General features: G+C 41.7%; 1 protein-coding gene across 4 annotated transcripts in view; it reads left to right on the top strand.

Moving 5' to 3' along the window:
- The window catches only part of LMBR1 (limb development membrane protein 1), a 162,417-nt gene extending 146,647 nt beyond the window's left edge, over positions 1-15,770 (top strand). For 2 of the 4 annotated variants that reach the window (XM_080819064.1, XM_080819066.1), the window contains 2 exons: positions 10,913-11,074; positions 14,197-15,770. In XM_080819064.1, the coding sequence (XP_080675190.1) occupies positions 10,913-11,074; positions 14,197-14,282 (248 nt within the window). In that variant the 3' untranslated portion in view covers positions 14,283-15,770. The remainder of the gene's footprint in view (positions 1-10,912; positions 11,075-14,196) is intronic. The other 2 variants (XM_080819065.1, XM_080819067.1) reach the window with 1 other exon arrangement.
- The last annotated feature ends 662 nt before the right edge of the window (positions 15,771-16,432 follow it).

Genomic DNA, 16,432 nt, shown 5'->3' with positions numbered 1-16,432 from the left:
TATCTCTCGAATTCTCTCCTCGTGGTCCGGTATTTGTTTGTCTCTCTTTTGCTCGCTTCTTTATTCTCTGTCATTTGGTCTTCTATGTCACTAATTCTTTCTTCTGCCTCATTTATCCTAGCAGTGAGAGCTTCCATTTTTGATTGTACCTCATTAATAGCTTTTTTGATTTCAACTTGGTTAGATTTTAGTTCTTTTATTTCTCCAGAAAGGGTTTTTATCTCTCCAGAGAGGGTTTCTCTAATATCTTCTATGCCTATTTCGAGCCCGGCTAGAACCTTGAGAATCGTCGTTCTGAACTCTAGATCTGTCATATTACCAATGTCCATATTGATTAGGTCCCCAGCCTTCGGTATGGCCTCTTGTTCTTTTTTTGTGGTGAGTTTTTCCGCCTTGTCATTTTGTCCAGATAAGATTTGCTTTCTCCTCCTCTGGAATTCCGCTGTTCTTGGTGAGTGAAGTTGGTCTTGACTGGGTTTCTCGTTGATCTTCTGGGGAAGGAGCCTGTTGTAGTGATTCTCAAGTGTCTTTGCCGGAGGCGGAATTGCACCGCCCTTGCCAGGGGCCGGGCTATGTAATCCCCTCGGGTTCGCTTTCCGGAGCTTTTGTCCCCTGAACGCTTTCCGTAGAGTTCCAGGGGACGGCAATGAAAATGGCTGCTGCCCAGTCTCCGGCCCGGAGGAGCCGAGAGCTCGGGGTCCCGCTCCTCAGTGCGCTCTCAGAGAAAAGCGCCCAACTGCCCCCGTCTCCCTGGCCTCTGGTTGTGCTTGGAGAAAAAGCGCTCAATCATTTGCGCTTGGAGAAAAGCGCTCGGTCGCTTCTGTCTCCCTGGCCTCCAGCTGCGTGCTTGGAGAAAAGTGCTCAGTCACTCCAGCTCCCTGCTCTCTGGCCACGTTCCGAGCTCACCTGGCCTGCGACCGGTTCAAGGTAACCCCGAGCTGAGAGCTCACTCCTCGGCTCTGTCGCTGTAGCCGGCTTCCCCGCTTTAATACCTGCGGGCTCTGCGACACTCAGACATCCCTGATCCTTCTTTGACCCTGTGGGACCTGGGGCCACGCTGGCCCCGCGTGGGCCCCCCCCCCCCCCGGTTTAGCCTCTGGAGCGATGTCCCTCAGTGGAGCCGACTTTTAAATAATTTTTTTTTAATTTATTTATTTGTTAGAGAGAGAGAGCGAGCGAGCACAGGCAGACAGAGTGGTAGGCAGAGGCAGAGGGAGAAGCAGGCTCCCCGCCGAGCAAGGAGCCCGATGTGGGACTTGATGCCAGGATGCTGGGATCATGACCTGTGCCGAAGGCAGCCGCTTAACTAACTGAGCCACCCAGGCGTCCCTGGAGCAGACTTTTAAAAGTCCTGATTTTGTGCTCAGTTGCTCCACCGCTTGCCGGGAGCCGGCCCCCCCCACCGCGGTCTATCTTCCCGTCATTTCGGATTCACTTCTCCGCAGGTCCTACCTTTCAGAAAGTGATCGATTTTCTGTTTCTAGAATTGTTGCTCTTCTTCTCTTCGATTTCCCATTGGATTTGTAGGTGTTCACAATGGTTAGATAAGCCGTCTAGCTGATCTCCTGCTACCTGATGTCGTCTCAGCTGCTACTCCTCCTCCATCTTGACTCCTCCCCAAATTGATGGTATTTTGATAGGGAATGCATTAAATATGTAGATTGCTTTAGGTAGCATAGACATTTTCACAATATTTGTTCTTCCAATCCATGAGCATGGAACATTTTTCCATTTCTTTGTGTCTTCTTCAATTTCTTTCGTGGGTACTCTACAGTTTTCTGAGTAAAGATTCTCTCCCTCTTTGGTTAGGTTTATTCCTAGGTATCTTATAGTTCTGGGTGCAGTTGTAAATGGGATTGATTCCTTAATTTCTCTTTCTTCTGTCTTGCTGTTAATGTATAAAAATGCAACTGATTTCTGTGCATTGATTTTATATCCTGACACTTTACTGAATTTCTGTATGAGTTCTAGCAGTTTTGGAGTGGAGTCTTACCGGTTTTCCACATAAAGTATCATAATATCTGCAAACAGTGAGAGTTTGACTTCTTTGCCGATTCGGATGCCTTTAATTTCTTTTTGTTCTCTGATTGTTGAGGCCAGGACTTCTAGTACTATGTTGAATAGCAGTGCTGATGGTGGACAGCCCTGCCGTGTTCCTGACCTTAGTGGAAAAGCTCTCAGTTTTTCCCCATTGAGAATGATATTCATTGTGGGTTTCTCATAGATGGCTTTGTTGATATTGATGTACATACCCTTTATGCCTACACTTTGAAGAGTTTTGATCAAGAAAGGATGCTGTACTTTGTCAAATGCTTTTTCAGCATCTATTGAGAGTATCATATGGTTCTAGTTCTTTCTTTTATTAATGTATTGTATCATATTGATTGATTTGCGGATGTTGAACCAACCTTGAGGCCCAGGAATAAATCCCACTTGGTCGTGGTGAATAATCCTTTTAATGTACTGTTGGATCCTATTGGCTAATATTTTGGTGAGAATTTTTGCAACCCTTATTCATCAAGGATATTGGTCCGTACTTCTCCATTTTGGTGGGGTCTTTGTCTGGTTTTAGAATCAAGGTGATGCTGGCCTCATCAAATGAGTTTGGAAGTTTCCCTTCTGTTTCTATTTTTTGAAACAGTTTCAGGAGAATAGGTATTAATTCTTCTTTAAATGTTTGGTAGAATTCCCCTGGGAAGCTGGCCCTGGACTCTTGCTTGCTGGGACATTTTTGATGACTGCTTCAATCTCCTTAGTGGTTATGGGTCTGTTCAGGTTTTCTATTTCTTCCTGGTTCAGTTTTGGTAGTTTATGTGTCTCTAGGAATGCATCCATTTCTTCCAGATTGTCAAATTTACTGGTGTATAGTTGCTCATAGTATGTTCTTATAATTGTTTGTATTTCTTTGGTGATGGTTTTGATCTCTCCTCTTTCATTCATGATTTTATGTATTTGTGACCTTTCTCTTTTCTTTTTGATAAGTCTGGCCAGGGGTTTGTCAATCATTAATTCTTTCATAGAACCAGCTCCTAGTTTCATTGATTTGTTTTTCTGTTATTTTGGTTTCTATTTCATTGATTTCTGCTCTGATCTTTATTATATCTCTTCTCCTGTTGGGTTTAGGCTTTCTTTGCTGTTCTGTCTCCAGCTCCCTTAGGTATAGGTTGTGTACTTGAGACCTTTCTTGTTTCTTGAGAGAGGCTTGTATTGCTATATATTTTCTTCCCTGGACCACTGTTGCTGTATCCCAAAGATTTTTGAACAGTTTTGTTTTCATTTTCATTTGATTCCATGAATTTTTTAAATTCTTCTTTAATTTTCTGTTTGACCCATTCATTCTTTAGTAGGATGCTGTTTGGCCTCCATGTATTTGAGTTCTTTCCAACTTTCCTCTTGTGATTGAATTCTAGTTTCAGGGCATTGTGGTCTGAAAATATGCAGGGAATGATCTCAGTCTCGTGGAACCAGTTGAGACCTGGTTTGTGACCCAGGACGTGATCTATTATGGAGAATGTTCCATGTGCACTAGAGAAGAATGTGTATTCTGTTCCATTGGGATGGAATGGTCTGAATATAGATATGTATATATTAGACTGGTGAATAGAACAGAGCCACACACTTGATTTTGGGTGTATTCTGGTCTTCTAGAAGAAACTACCTTCCAAATTTTAAAGAAAGAGAAACTTATATATATGCAGAAATAAGGGTAAACACAATGAATGGGGTGGAATATGACTGTAAAGATGAAAATTTAAAAAGATTCTAGAAAGGGAATTGATAAAATAATTGATAAAATAAGTTGGTTGAAAAAAAAGGAAAGAATGTGATCAGGCTGGAGACTAGAACAAAGCCACGTGCTAGATTTAGGGTATATTTTGATCTATTAGAAGAAATCGTGTCTCAAAATTTTAAGCAAAAAAAACCTATATGTATACAAAAAATAAGGTTAAATACAATGAAGGGATAAAATGACTATAACAATGAAAATTTTAAAAGATTCTTAAAATAAGGTATTGATAAGAAAATAGTTAAGAAACGTTAAAATAGGAAAGAGGAAAAATTTTAAAAAATAGACTAAGAAAAAGATAAAATTTAAAAAAATTTAACTTTGAAAGACTAAAGGATCATGGGGAAAAAGCCCTGAATTCTATGTGTTGCTTCCCCTAGCTCTGGAGTTCTGCAGTTCTTTTTGATCAGTGACTTGGTCTTGGCTGGATGTTCTTGCTGATCTTCGAGGGGAGGGGCCTGTGGTGGTGATTCTCAAATGTCTTTGCCTGAGGTGGAATTGCACCGCCCTTGCCAGACGCCAGGCTAAGCAGTCTGCTTGGATTCCTGCTGGGGAGCTTTTGTTCCCTGAATTCTTTCTGTAGAGCTTTGGAGGATGAGAATGAAAACATAGGCCTACCAGTCTCTGGCCCGTAGGAGCCGAGAGCTCAGGGTCCCACTCCTCAGTGCACCCTCAGAGAGAAGCCATCAATCCCTCCCGTCTCCCTGGTCTCCTGCCGCACTGCATGCTCACCCGGCCTGTGACCAAGCATTCCTGTCTCTGGCTCACAGCCCTGTTTGGAGTCTCCAAACCCAGCAGATTCCTGCAGCGTGCTCCCATGCTACTGCTCCTGGAGGAGGAAGGTGAGTCTCCCCGGATCTGCCACTTGTGGGGACCCCAAGAACAGTGGCCCGACTGTGCCTTGGATTACGGTTTAAGGTAACCGTGAGCTGAGAGCCCACTCCTCGGCTCTGTCTCTGTAGTCGGCTTCCCCACTCCAATTCCTGGGGGCTCTGCCACACTCAGACACCCCTGGTCTTCCTGTCACCCCAAGGGACCTGAGACCACACTGTTCCTGCAAGGGCTCCACCCCCCGTTTAGCCTCTGGAGTAACGTGCCTCCACGGAGCAGACTTCTGAAAGTTCCGATTTTGTGCTCTGCTGCTCTCTCACTTGCTGGGAGCCGGTCCCTCCTCCCTTGGTCTATCTTCCCATCTCTTTGGATTCATTTCTCTGCATGTCTTACCTTCCGGAAAGTGGTTGATTTTCTGTTCCTAGAATAGCTGCTCTTCTCTTCGATCTCCTGTTGAGTTTGTAGGTGTTCAGAGTGGTTTGATAACTATCTAGCTGCATTTCTGGGACCTGATGATATTTCAGTCTCCTACTCCTCCACCATCTTGCTTTCCTACACTGAGTGATTCTTGGTTATTAAACCAATCTTGCATTCCTGGGATATCCCCCACTTGGTCATGACATAGTATCTTTTTTGTTGTTGTTGTTGTGTTTAATGTACTAAGATTTTGTTTAGGATTTTTTTTTTTAAAGTCAAGGCTATGATCTTGCTTTTTTTTTTTTTTTTAAAAGATTTTTATTTATTTATTTGACAGACAGATCACAAGTAGGCAGAGAGGCAGGCAGAGAGAGAAGAGGAAGCAGGCTCCCTGCCGAGCAGAAAGCCCAATGCAGGGCTCTATCCCAGGACACCGGGACCATGACCTGAGCTGAAGGCAGCGGCTTTAACCCACTGAGCCACCCAGGCGCCCCTGTTTAGGACTTTTGTATCTGTATTTATGAGTGCACAGATCAATAGTTCCTTTTTCTTTTTTCTTTTTTAAGATTTCATTTTTTTATTTGACAGAGAGAGAAATCACAAGTAGGCAGAGAGGAGGCAGGCAGAGAGAGAGGGGGAAGCAGGCTCCCTGCTGAGCAGAGAGCCTGATGCGGGGCTTGATCCCAGGACCCTGAGATCATGACCTGAGCCAAAGGCAGAGGCCTAACGCACTGAGCCACCCAGGCGCTCCTGTAGTTCCTTTTTCTTATTAGTGACTTTTTTCAGGCTTTGATTATGTGAGTAATGCTATCTTGATTGAAAGTATCCAGAGGTGTTTCCTCCTCTTTAATTTGCTGGATGAATGCTATACACTAAATGTTTGTGTCAGCACCCCCCCCCCCAACAATTCATATGTTGAAACTTAATCCCCAGTGTGATGGTATTAGGAGGATGGTGCCTGTAGGAGATGATAGGTCATGAAGCTCCACCTTCATCGATGGGATTAGTGCCCTTATGAAAGAGGCCCCAGAGAGCTCTCTTGTCCTTTTCTGCCATGTGAGGTTACAGTGAAAAGAGAGCTGTCTGTGAACCTGGGAGTGGACCCTCACCAGACCCCATGTCTGCTAGAGCCTTGATCTTGGACTTCTAGCCTGCAGAACTGTGGGGGGGAAAAAAAAAGTCTGTTGTTTATAAGCCACCTAGTCTATAATATTCTGTTACAGCAGCCCTAATGGACTAAGACAGTGAGTTTTTATAGAATTGGGTTTTTTTTGTTTTTCCCCTTCAGTTGATACAGTTCATCAGTGAAGCCATCTGGGCCTGGAATTTACTTTGTGGAAGGGTTTTAACAACAAATTCAATTTATTTTATAGATAGAGGACTACTCAGACTATTTATTTCTTCTTGAGTGAGTTTGTTTATGTGTTTTAAGGAGTTTGTTTATTTCATCTGCATTGTCAAGTTTTTTGGCATAAAGTTCCTTTGTTATCTCTTTAGTATAGATATATCAGTGCCCTGCAGTGCTAATTACCTACTCATAGCTGATACTGGTAATTTGTGTCTTTCTTTTTTCTTTAATAGTATTGGTAGAGGTATATTGATTTTTTTGTTAAGATTTATTTTATTAGAGACTGCATGCACATGCATGCATGCATGAGTTGGGAGAGGGGCCAAGGAAGAGGGCAAGGGAGCATCTCAAGCAGGCTCCCCACTGAGCTCAGAGCCCAATGCAGGGCTTGATCCCATGACCCTGAGATCATGACCTGAGCTGAAATCAAGATTCAGATGCTTAACTGACTGAGCCACCCAGGTGCCCCAGTCTTCTTGTTTTGTCAGAGAACATTTAACTTACAAATTTATCTTTTATGACAAGATGTGTGTGTTCTTTTTGGTAATCTTCCATTAAAGCTGTGGATATCGTGTCAGCCATTTTTGTGAGATGCCAGCACATATGGTTTATTGATAAAGTTACTTTAGTGATTGCATCAGTGTGTCAAGCTCTATAAACTCTCAATTTCTTCTTGCTAGTAAGGAACAGGAATATGTTTGCTAGAAATGAGAATCAACTCAGGGGGGCTAGTGAAGGTAAATTCTCATGAATCATATTGTTGGTGGAGTAACCAGCTCTTTCCTGAAATAAGGTTTTGTACCTTGGTTCTTGTATAGGTATGAATAGAAAAAGGTCTTTATTCAAGGAATTATGCATAAAGCATTTTCTACTGCATCATAGTGCATTTTATTCACAGATAATGCAGATAATATGGCCTATGCTTAGCCACTGCTTAACTACCTAGGCTTTTCACCTTGTGTATGTTTTACTTACCTTTTAAAGAAATGACTTCAGGATGGGGGTGAGCATTCAGTATTTCACAAGGAGAGTTAAATAACAGCATTTGATAATTGAATTTTTTTAGTTAATAGTATTTTAAAATATGCTGCCTTAATACCCTTTTATATGCCTTCAGAAATAGAGATTTTGAAGTATTATATATTTGTACCTTAAGTATTGTTAAAATTTTAAGTATTATTACTTTTTCTTAAGTGTTGGTGCTTTTAACAAAAAAGTACATTTTACAGTTTATTGCTCTGACCTAAACCTCTCAGATGGAAGTTTAGGGAAGTGATTGTTTCAAGTTTCTTGCTGTTCAGTCTTACAGAAGATTTTCATAATTGAAGACCTGCATGTGTTGTCCAGAGTGATCTTTTTTTTTTTTTAAAGATTTTATTTATTTATTTGTCAGAGAGAGAGAGTATACACAAGCAGGCAGAGAGGCAGGCAGAGGCAGCGAGAGAAGCAGGCTCCCCGCTGAGCAAGGAGCTCGATGTGGGACTCGATCCCAGGACCCTGGGATCATGACCTGAGCCGAAGGCAGTTGCTTAACCAACTGAGCCACCCAGGCGTCCCCAGAGTGATCTTTTAATCAGACAATGTTCGTTAGGTATTTAAATTCAATTTGAAACAACAGCATCTTTAGAACTAATCTAATACTTTGTTTAGTGGTTTGGTGCACTGTGGCAATAGGCTCCTGGGTTTCTGTCTGTGAGGTCAACCTGAGATGTCCTAGGGACCAAACATATAACGAGGAGACTACTCTCTGTGTTGGGTTTCATATGAAGTCTTGACCTTGACTTTCGGGATACCAAGTTGAATCCACTAAGAAGTCCTACTGCAAGCACTTCCCATTGTTCATAACATACCTTCCAATGTCCCTGTGCTAAGTGCACCCTTCTCCTCACTGCGCTGTGTGTGGAACTTCTGTCCCAGTGTGGTATGTCGGCTGGGTTCGGGCTGGCAGCTGAGTTACCAGTTAGCGTGGTCCAGTGCCCTCCAACGTGGTTGGTCCCCCAGCATTCACAGAGTAGGTCACTGGGCTATGTGAAGAAACCATGAGAACTTCTATTTACTTTTATTGTTCTTACTTTTTTAAAAGTCTGTCCTTTGTGTATAATGTAAAAGCCAGCACATACATAGTTTTAAAATAATTAAATACACATATATTGGATATATGTGTTCTAATTTTGCTAATATGTGTGTATATGTGTGTTAATTATATGTGTGCTAATTTTGCTAATGGTGGTGTATGATTAAAATGTCTTGAGACCAGGTAAGACTTTTCTGGAGCATCTAGACAAGGGTTTTTATTTAGTGATCCAGAAGTTTTCTCTATAAATCAGCTTCATCATATGCAAGATTTTGTGTGTGTGTCTGTGTGTGTGTGTGCATCTCTGTGTTTTTCTTGCGAAAAGATCTATGGCTCTCACCAGATTGTCAAAGGAGTCTTTGATCCTAAAGATCAAATAAACTACTTATCTGGGATCCTTGGGCTGAAATCACTGAAATTTGTTTTGGAAGGACTGTATCCTGTCTATAGATAACTTCCTAGGTTAAATTAAATGGTACTTTGAAAAATACAATGCGTAATTAGATCTGTATTCCTTTCGACAAAGTAAAGTTTTTTGTTGATTTTTTTTGAAGATTTTATTTGTTTGAGAGATAGCATGGGGCAGGAGCAGAGAGAGGCAGCCTCCCCACTGAGCAGGGAGCCTGATGTGGGACTCATGGGGCTCGATCCCAGGACCCTGAGATCATGACCTGAGCCGAAGGCAGACGCTTCTCCGACTGAGCCACCCAAGGCCCCCAGACGAAGTGAAGTTTTATTAAGGCTTTTATTTGAGAAACTGCAGCCATGCTTGTTGTCATGACTTATGATTTGTGGTCTATGTGGCATATTCTCCTGGGGTCTGGGTCCCTTCACCTTCTTTAAAAAGATATTTTATTGTATGTTTTCATTAATCTTCTCTTTAAAATATCATGGTAATTATTGTCTCTCAAGTTCAAATACATTGGCCCTGTGTAAATGTGGCCATAGAAGAATTACTTCTTAGGACACGTGGGTGACTGATTTGGTTAAGCGTCTGCCTTCAGCTCGTGTCATGATCCCAGGGTCCTGGGATTGAGTCCCACGTTGGGCTCTTGCTCAGCGGGGGGCCTGCTTCTCCTTCTGCCTGCTGCTCTCCCTCCTTGTGCTCTCTCTTTCTCTGACAAATAAAATCCTTAAAAAAAAATTAAGAAGGAACTACCTCTTGAAACCTCTTACTATTGTGATGCTTTTGGTTATGAAGGTTTTTCTGTTGTCTGTATGCACTGCTTTTGTGGAGTCTGCCCCTATAGGGTTGATGGGATTGCTTTGGTGGGAATGAGAGCTAAGTTCAAAAGTCAGCTGATAGAGTGAAATGAAGTTGGGTTACTCTTAAAATCCTTAGATCACTCAAAAAATAAAGGTGTACAGGATTTTGTTTATATAGTCCTTTATGTTTAAAATTTTATACGGCCCCAAATAACTCTTCAGTTTCTTCCCTGAAACTTGTCGGCAGTCTCGTCATCTGTCACTTGACTAACTACCTGAATGCCGTTTACTTATTTACCAGGGGTCAGAAGAGCCCTAACATTCACATATTCTTTCCAATAAATATTTGGCTTAGGGCACATTATTCCTAAATAGAATGACTATTTGAATTATTCCTTTGAATAAAGAGACTTTAAAAAATGTGTATCGGTGAATTTAAGTAACTTCAATGTATATATGAGAAAACTGCCTTTTCTAGATTTGCCATTTTACTCTACAAGCCTGTGGTGTCCGGCTCAGGTTAATAATGCTTTTATCCCCACTGCCCCCACCCCACCGACCCAGAAAGGGATCACCCCAGTTGTTGATTCGTTTATGTAGTAACTATTAGATATGGACAAGCATTGCTCCGGGCATTAGGGTTATAGGGGTGAAAAAAACAAAATCCCTTTTCTCATAGAACTTACATACTAGTGGGGAAAGTCGGCAAAAAATAAACCAGAAAGGAAAAGAAGTATTTCAAGTAGCATGTGTTACATAGATGTGTAATTAGGATAGATGACCATGGAGGGTCCAGCTGTTTTATGTGGAGGAAACAGTTGCCCTTTCTAAGGAGGTGACATGTGACCAGGGAGCTGCACAAAGAGAGGGACCACGCAGCAGGGAGGTGGGAGCTAGAAGTGTCTGTCCGGTGTTGTCTTCTCCATCAGGACCCTTGTTTCCTTTTTCAGTTGAGCACACTGCGCCTGTTCTCTCCATGAGCAGCACAGTAGATCTCTTGTCAGTGGAGTGAGTGACAAGGGACATTCACTCCAACCTTATCACTTCCAAGAGACTGTGGCATATCGAGAGAGTAGGTTAGGATTGGCTGAGGTTGTTCCACAAGATAACGATTACAAATTCTGCCTGGGGTTCCAACTAACAAATGAGAAAGTCCATGGAATTTTATCTGACTTGTACTTGATTGTGTAACGAATTTAAATATATTGTACCTGTTTTTATTAAGGGTTATTTTATTTATTTTTAACAGGAATCACTAGATTTGATCTACTTGGAGACTTTGGAAGGTTTAATTGGCTGGGAAATTTCTATATTGTATTATCCTACAATTTGCTTTTTGCTATTGTGACAACATTGTGTCTGGTCAGAAAATTCACCTCTGCTGTGCGAGAAGAACTTTTCAAGGCCCTAGGTAATCCCGAGGTTTATGGGTATTTTTCTTTCTACTAATTTTTAATTTTGTCATTTGAATTAATTTTAAATCTTCATCTGTTCATTTTTCCTACTATGTGAAACCATAGAGATTCCATTTCTGACCCACTACTAACTGTTTATGCTCTCCTGTGACATTACCTCATTAGGCCTCAGCTTCGTGGTGACAGTATCTTCTCTCGAGGACTGTTGTGAATATTAACTGGAATATTTCTTTTAAGGGCCTGAGCAGATTCCTGGCACATCCTATGAGCTCAGTAAAATCAGCTTTTTTATTATTATGATGGTGGTCGAGGCGAGGTGCAGCTAATAATGGGCTAGAGACTTATTTGTTGGTAATGATACCTCTTACCATTTTTTAGTTACAGATTTCTTTTGATTACTTGGACTTTACAGGTATCAGGCTGATCCATAATTCTCTGCAGTAAGCCAAATAGCTCAGGATAAAAATAATAATATTCTTGTCATTAATAGGAGGGGGGCTTTCATTATCATGTGTTCCATAAATCACATGCATTGTGATAGTCTTAAAAAAACTTCCAGTTTGGCTAAGATATAAAGGGTATAAATGTAACTTATGAATGAGCTTTTCATGTCCACATCAACATTAGCACTAAACATTTTATATGTTTTTATTTTATTTTATATTTTTATTAGTTTTATTTTATATCGTAGGGATACCAGGGCAGTATAAACTATCTTGCTATATAAACCCTCTTGGATTTGGAGTAATTTTAGAATAAAAGAAGGGAAAGGCAGTGATTTATTATAGAAAATCCTGACGTTAGGTCATTTACCTAACGTGACATCACTTGAACGCTTATCCTTGTGTTCCATTGTGGCTTTTATAGCTATTGCAAAAGGCTACGTAGTGATTGATTCATTAAGGTCCAGATAACTTCAACCTTCTGAGCAACAATAAAGCTTTGCACCCCACCAAGTTCTTCCAACCCCTATGATTGAAGGGATGACCTTTGGGAAGGAAAAAAGATTTCAAATGATCTATTCGTCCACATTTTACTAAATTCACCCTGTGAGCAGCTGGTGCAGCAGCGCCTGCGGGTGGGAGTGACGTCTCATTTCAGCCGAAGCAGCGGGTACTTTATGGGATTTTCAGGCCTCGCTTTCAGAACGCTGGCCAGGTTAAAAGCTGCAGGGTGAGGCGGGAATCAGCAGCTCTCTGAGCCAAGTGGCTGAAGTTAGGACTTCATTTTTAAGGCCGCGGTAGCATCAGTGAGATGAGTTAGCCGTATGTCGGATCACTTCCCGCCTCCCGGTCACCAACATGGATGGTTGTAGATGAGGTGCAGTGAGTTTAGTTTTGAGTTAAGTATTCTGGATATCTTCTTTTGAAGGAAGTCTTTATTAATATAGTGAAATTTCGGTCAACCTGAGGTGAGGTCACGTATGTTGTGTCGGCTCTTTGACCATACCAGGCAGTAGAATTATCAAGACTTGTGTAAAACGAATAGATAGATTTGCTTTTTTTGCCCAAGTGTTTTCTGTTACTCTTTGGAATGCTTAAGGGAAGAAATGCATTATACATAGAAAAAGATCCTCATGAAGTATATGTAATAGTGTGTGATCTGAGATCTTAAATCTGATCTCATTGGGAATCATAATTCGATTATAAAATTTAACTATCTCCCCCATCCCTTTGTTTTGTAGTCCTTTCTGCGGCTGCTGTGTCCATTGATAAGGATAGTACTTGTTTCAGAGTGTCTGGTACACAGTAGCTAAAAAGCTGATCGTGGGGGAGGCGATTGCTTCTGCAGAGAGAGGCATTACAGTTTTTTTGTTTTTTTGTTTTTTTAAAGATGTGGACCCTGTGCTGCACCCAAGTTTTAGAAGTAATAATGGAAATAATCTATCCTCCAAGGGGATTCCTTTTCACTGCAGGCATTGATTACCCCACTGCTTCTCTCTCCACTGACTTCCTTTTCTAACAGACCCTGTTTCAAGGCGCTTCCCCACACCCAGCAGCTGTGGGTTCCTGTTGCCACTCAGTGGTCTGGCCATTCCCGGGCCCGAACTGTTGCTTGGATTGGATTGCTGTCTTTTTTCCTTCCCATTCATCCATCATAGACGGGGTCAATTTTACCTTTTCTTTCATTAATATATGCAGGTGGTAGAAACTTCAAAATTCAGAGCGCTGTGTTGACTTAAGAGCAGTATAAAATTGCTTAACAGCCGGGTAGACAGACTTCTGGAATCTTAGGGGAATCGAATCTTATCCAGGTGTGTTTTTGATGTGTCACAAAGGCTGAGCCTCATAAAAATGTTTGCTCACCATCTTTTCCATAGATGAGCTGGTTGTGTATTGTCGAACATCATTGGTGCTTCATTTGATTAATAAGTGCCGAGAGCTTTGGTGCCACACAAACTCTTACATTTCCTTCTGCCTGTTTTCCCTGTGGAGTTGCACAGTATTGTTGTGTATATCAGGTATATTATGTAAATGACTGATGGGTGATACAGAGGGAAACTGATGTAACTTTTAAAGACAGTGATAATTTTTTATTCTGTGAAGTACCTTTGAATAATGAAACATTTATGTTCCATTTATTCTTTCGACATTTCTTCTCCTTTTCTTTTTGCCGTGTTTTCCATTGTTTCTCCTCTTAATTACATGCTTCATACTTTGGTGGGTCCTTCTGTATGTCTTCCTCTATGTATACTTGCTTGTGTGTATTTTAAAACCAAAATGGGATCATACTTGTCTCACGTTAGTTCTCCTGGGAAGCACACTTCGGGGCTGGGACAAGCTTGGAGGAGCAGGTGTATGAGAGGGTGCTCTTGGGATTGGTATGGAGGGCAGGAGGTGGAGAAGGAACTCACTGTGCAGAGAGAAGAAACCAGAAGCTTCCTTGGGCCCCAGAGCTGCACAGAGTTGAGGAGAAGGCATGGCTTCCTGGGAGACAACTCTCCTCTGCTTAGGCCCCCAGGGAGCCTCCAATGGGGAAAAGAGATCTTTCACCCTAAAGGGGGTCTGGCCAGCACATCACAGCTTTCTCAGTAACACTTGACACTCCGCCTCGTTAGCCCTCTGCCCACCTACGCCACAGTACATCATTTCTCATCATTTTCTTAATTTTTCTGCAGGGCTTCATAAGCTCCACTTATCAGATACTTCAAGGGATTCAGAAACATCAAAGCCGTCTGCAAACGGGCATCACAAAGCACTGTGAGACACGCAGCAGCACTCTGTGATCAAGGACCTGGGAGCCCCACACTCCCGACATCCCTGCCGGTCCGAAATGATGCGCACTGACCGGGCTTCACATTTAGGGCCAGGGCCTGGCAGCACCGTTTCTTTCATAACCTCCTGAGAACTTGGCTGCCGCAGGCCTTCTCGTTTAGCTGTGTGAAGGACCCCACAGTTTCCAGCCAGACGCGGCTCCATAGGGCAGCACATTCTTCTGTGGACACATTTACTTGCATCAGTTGATACAATCACCCATATGGGAATGTTAGAAAAGGCAAACTTGGGGGCTTTCTAAGAATTCAGTTCAGTCCCATTATATATTTTATTCAAAATGGAGAAGGCATCATGAAAGGCATCCTTGGTATTTGGATGTGAAGTGAAGGCCCCGCAAAAAAGCAGGTTTACGGACGCCGTCATTGCAGTGGGTGCATTGGAGCGGCAGTGCGCAAAGCTGTTGTTCACTTCCTTAAAGAAAAAGACAAATGCGTAGTTCTGGTTTATATTTCAGAATGATATCGATTGGACTTTGAGTCAAGGGAGAAATACGAAATTCTTTCGAAAACCTGATCCACGGTAGAACAGCATGGGAAACCTTCCACTGTATGGAGTGTAGTCAGCTACATAGCGAGTATTCTGTGATCATAGTTCTCTGACATCTTATGTGTGTAGAATTCAGTATTACCTCTTGTAACATAGTTGCCAGTGTCGAATACACTTGTAACTTAGATTTTGCCTTATAGGCTATATGTACACTCAATTTTTTAAAGCTTTTTTTCTAAAGTCCCTCAGTTCCTTGTTCTCCTGTGTCCATTATGAAACTACAAATGCTCTGTGGTAGAAACCCCTTCTGTCAACACATTCTTCAGGCCTGGGCTCCTTTTGTATATGCCAGTTTAAACCTCAGACTGACTAAAGTTACCAGTTTGACACCCAGGTGCACAATATCAGCATTCGTGATGTAAGAATAGTTTTTCAGTGTTTCATGATCTGATAATCATTCAGTCACTAAGTTGTAAATAATTCTGGGGTTGGCTTCTTGACTTTAAGTCCACTGAATAAAAACTGTAAAATTGTACTCTGTGTTACCATCCATTCCCTAGGATAGAGTACTGGAAATTGTGCATGCAGAAATAAGAGATGAGCCCCTTTGCACACACTTCGTAGTTATGCAGTCTCTATAAATACGTATGTTCACATGCACTATGTGTATGGCAACAGATTGTCTGTGTTCAGACAAAAGTAAAAGAACATTTTTCTCAAATTGTTGAGTTTAAATTTTTTTTGAGAAATTTATGAAAATCAGGCTATATATACTTGACATAAAAAATTTCCACTTAGAACCAAAATAATAAGAAAATTTTATCTGTGTATTCCTAAGTTCCACTGTGTACACCTTTCCTTTATTTACACCTCTGCGTTTCCTTCTGAGCTTTAGTTTTAAAATAAAAGAACGTTTTGTGATTCTAAACAACACTCCGTAAATTGGTGAATCTCTCCACATAGGATCTGCATACTGAGAAAATTAATAGAAGTTGGGCATTTCCTAATTTCACTGGTAGTTACACCTATTTAAACATTAATTGCAGGCTATGGTTTTTCTGAAACTTGCTTGCAATCCATATTTTGAGCAAACTAAGTCAAGGGGAGAAGAAAAAGAAAGTTCTTTACATAAAAGAACCTCACTTGTAACTTACACTGGTTTCTGGGCACATCCATAGGAAGTTCTTGGGTATTTGTAAGATGTCTGAAAATTTCTGAGTAAAATATTAAACTTTTCAATGTCTGTATCAATTCTTTGTTCATTTGAAAGTTTCTTTCCATTGGAAAACTTAGGCCAGGTTTGGATTAGTAAACAGTGGAATGTATTATAAATTCCTACAGCTGTTACTGGGTGCATCCTCGTTGCTTTTGAGAAAGGATACAGCTCACACGGAGGGACGGTTTGGAACCTTGGGTCTCAGATGCCTTCTGTGGGGACAAGTGCAGGTGGTTCCATACCGTTTGCTGCATGACTACAGCCGCTTGGGGTCCCACAAAGAGTTTATTCCTGGTTACGTACGCAGGAGTCTTCCTCTTGAGTGAGAGACTTAGTCTGAACACAGCTGCTTCCCTTGACACACTGGAGGCTGCACG

Source organism: Martes martes (assembly GCF_963455335.1).
Source record: "Martes martes genome assembly, chromosome: 11".
Taxonomy (NCBI): domain Eukaryota; kingdom Metazoa; phylum Chordata; class Mammalia; order Carnivora; family Mustelidae; genus Martes; species Martes martes.
This window is presented reverse-complemented; position numbering and strand designations above follow the sequence as displayed.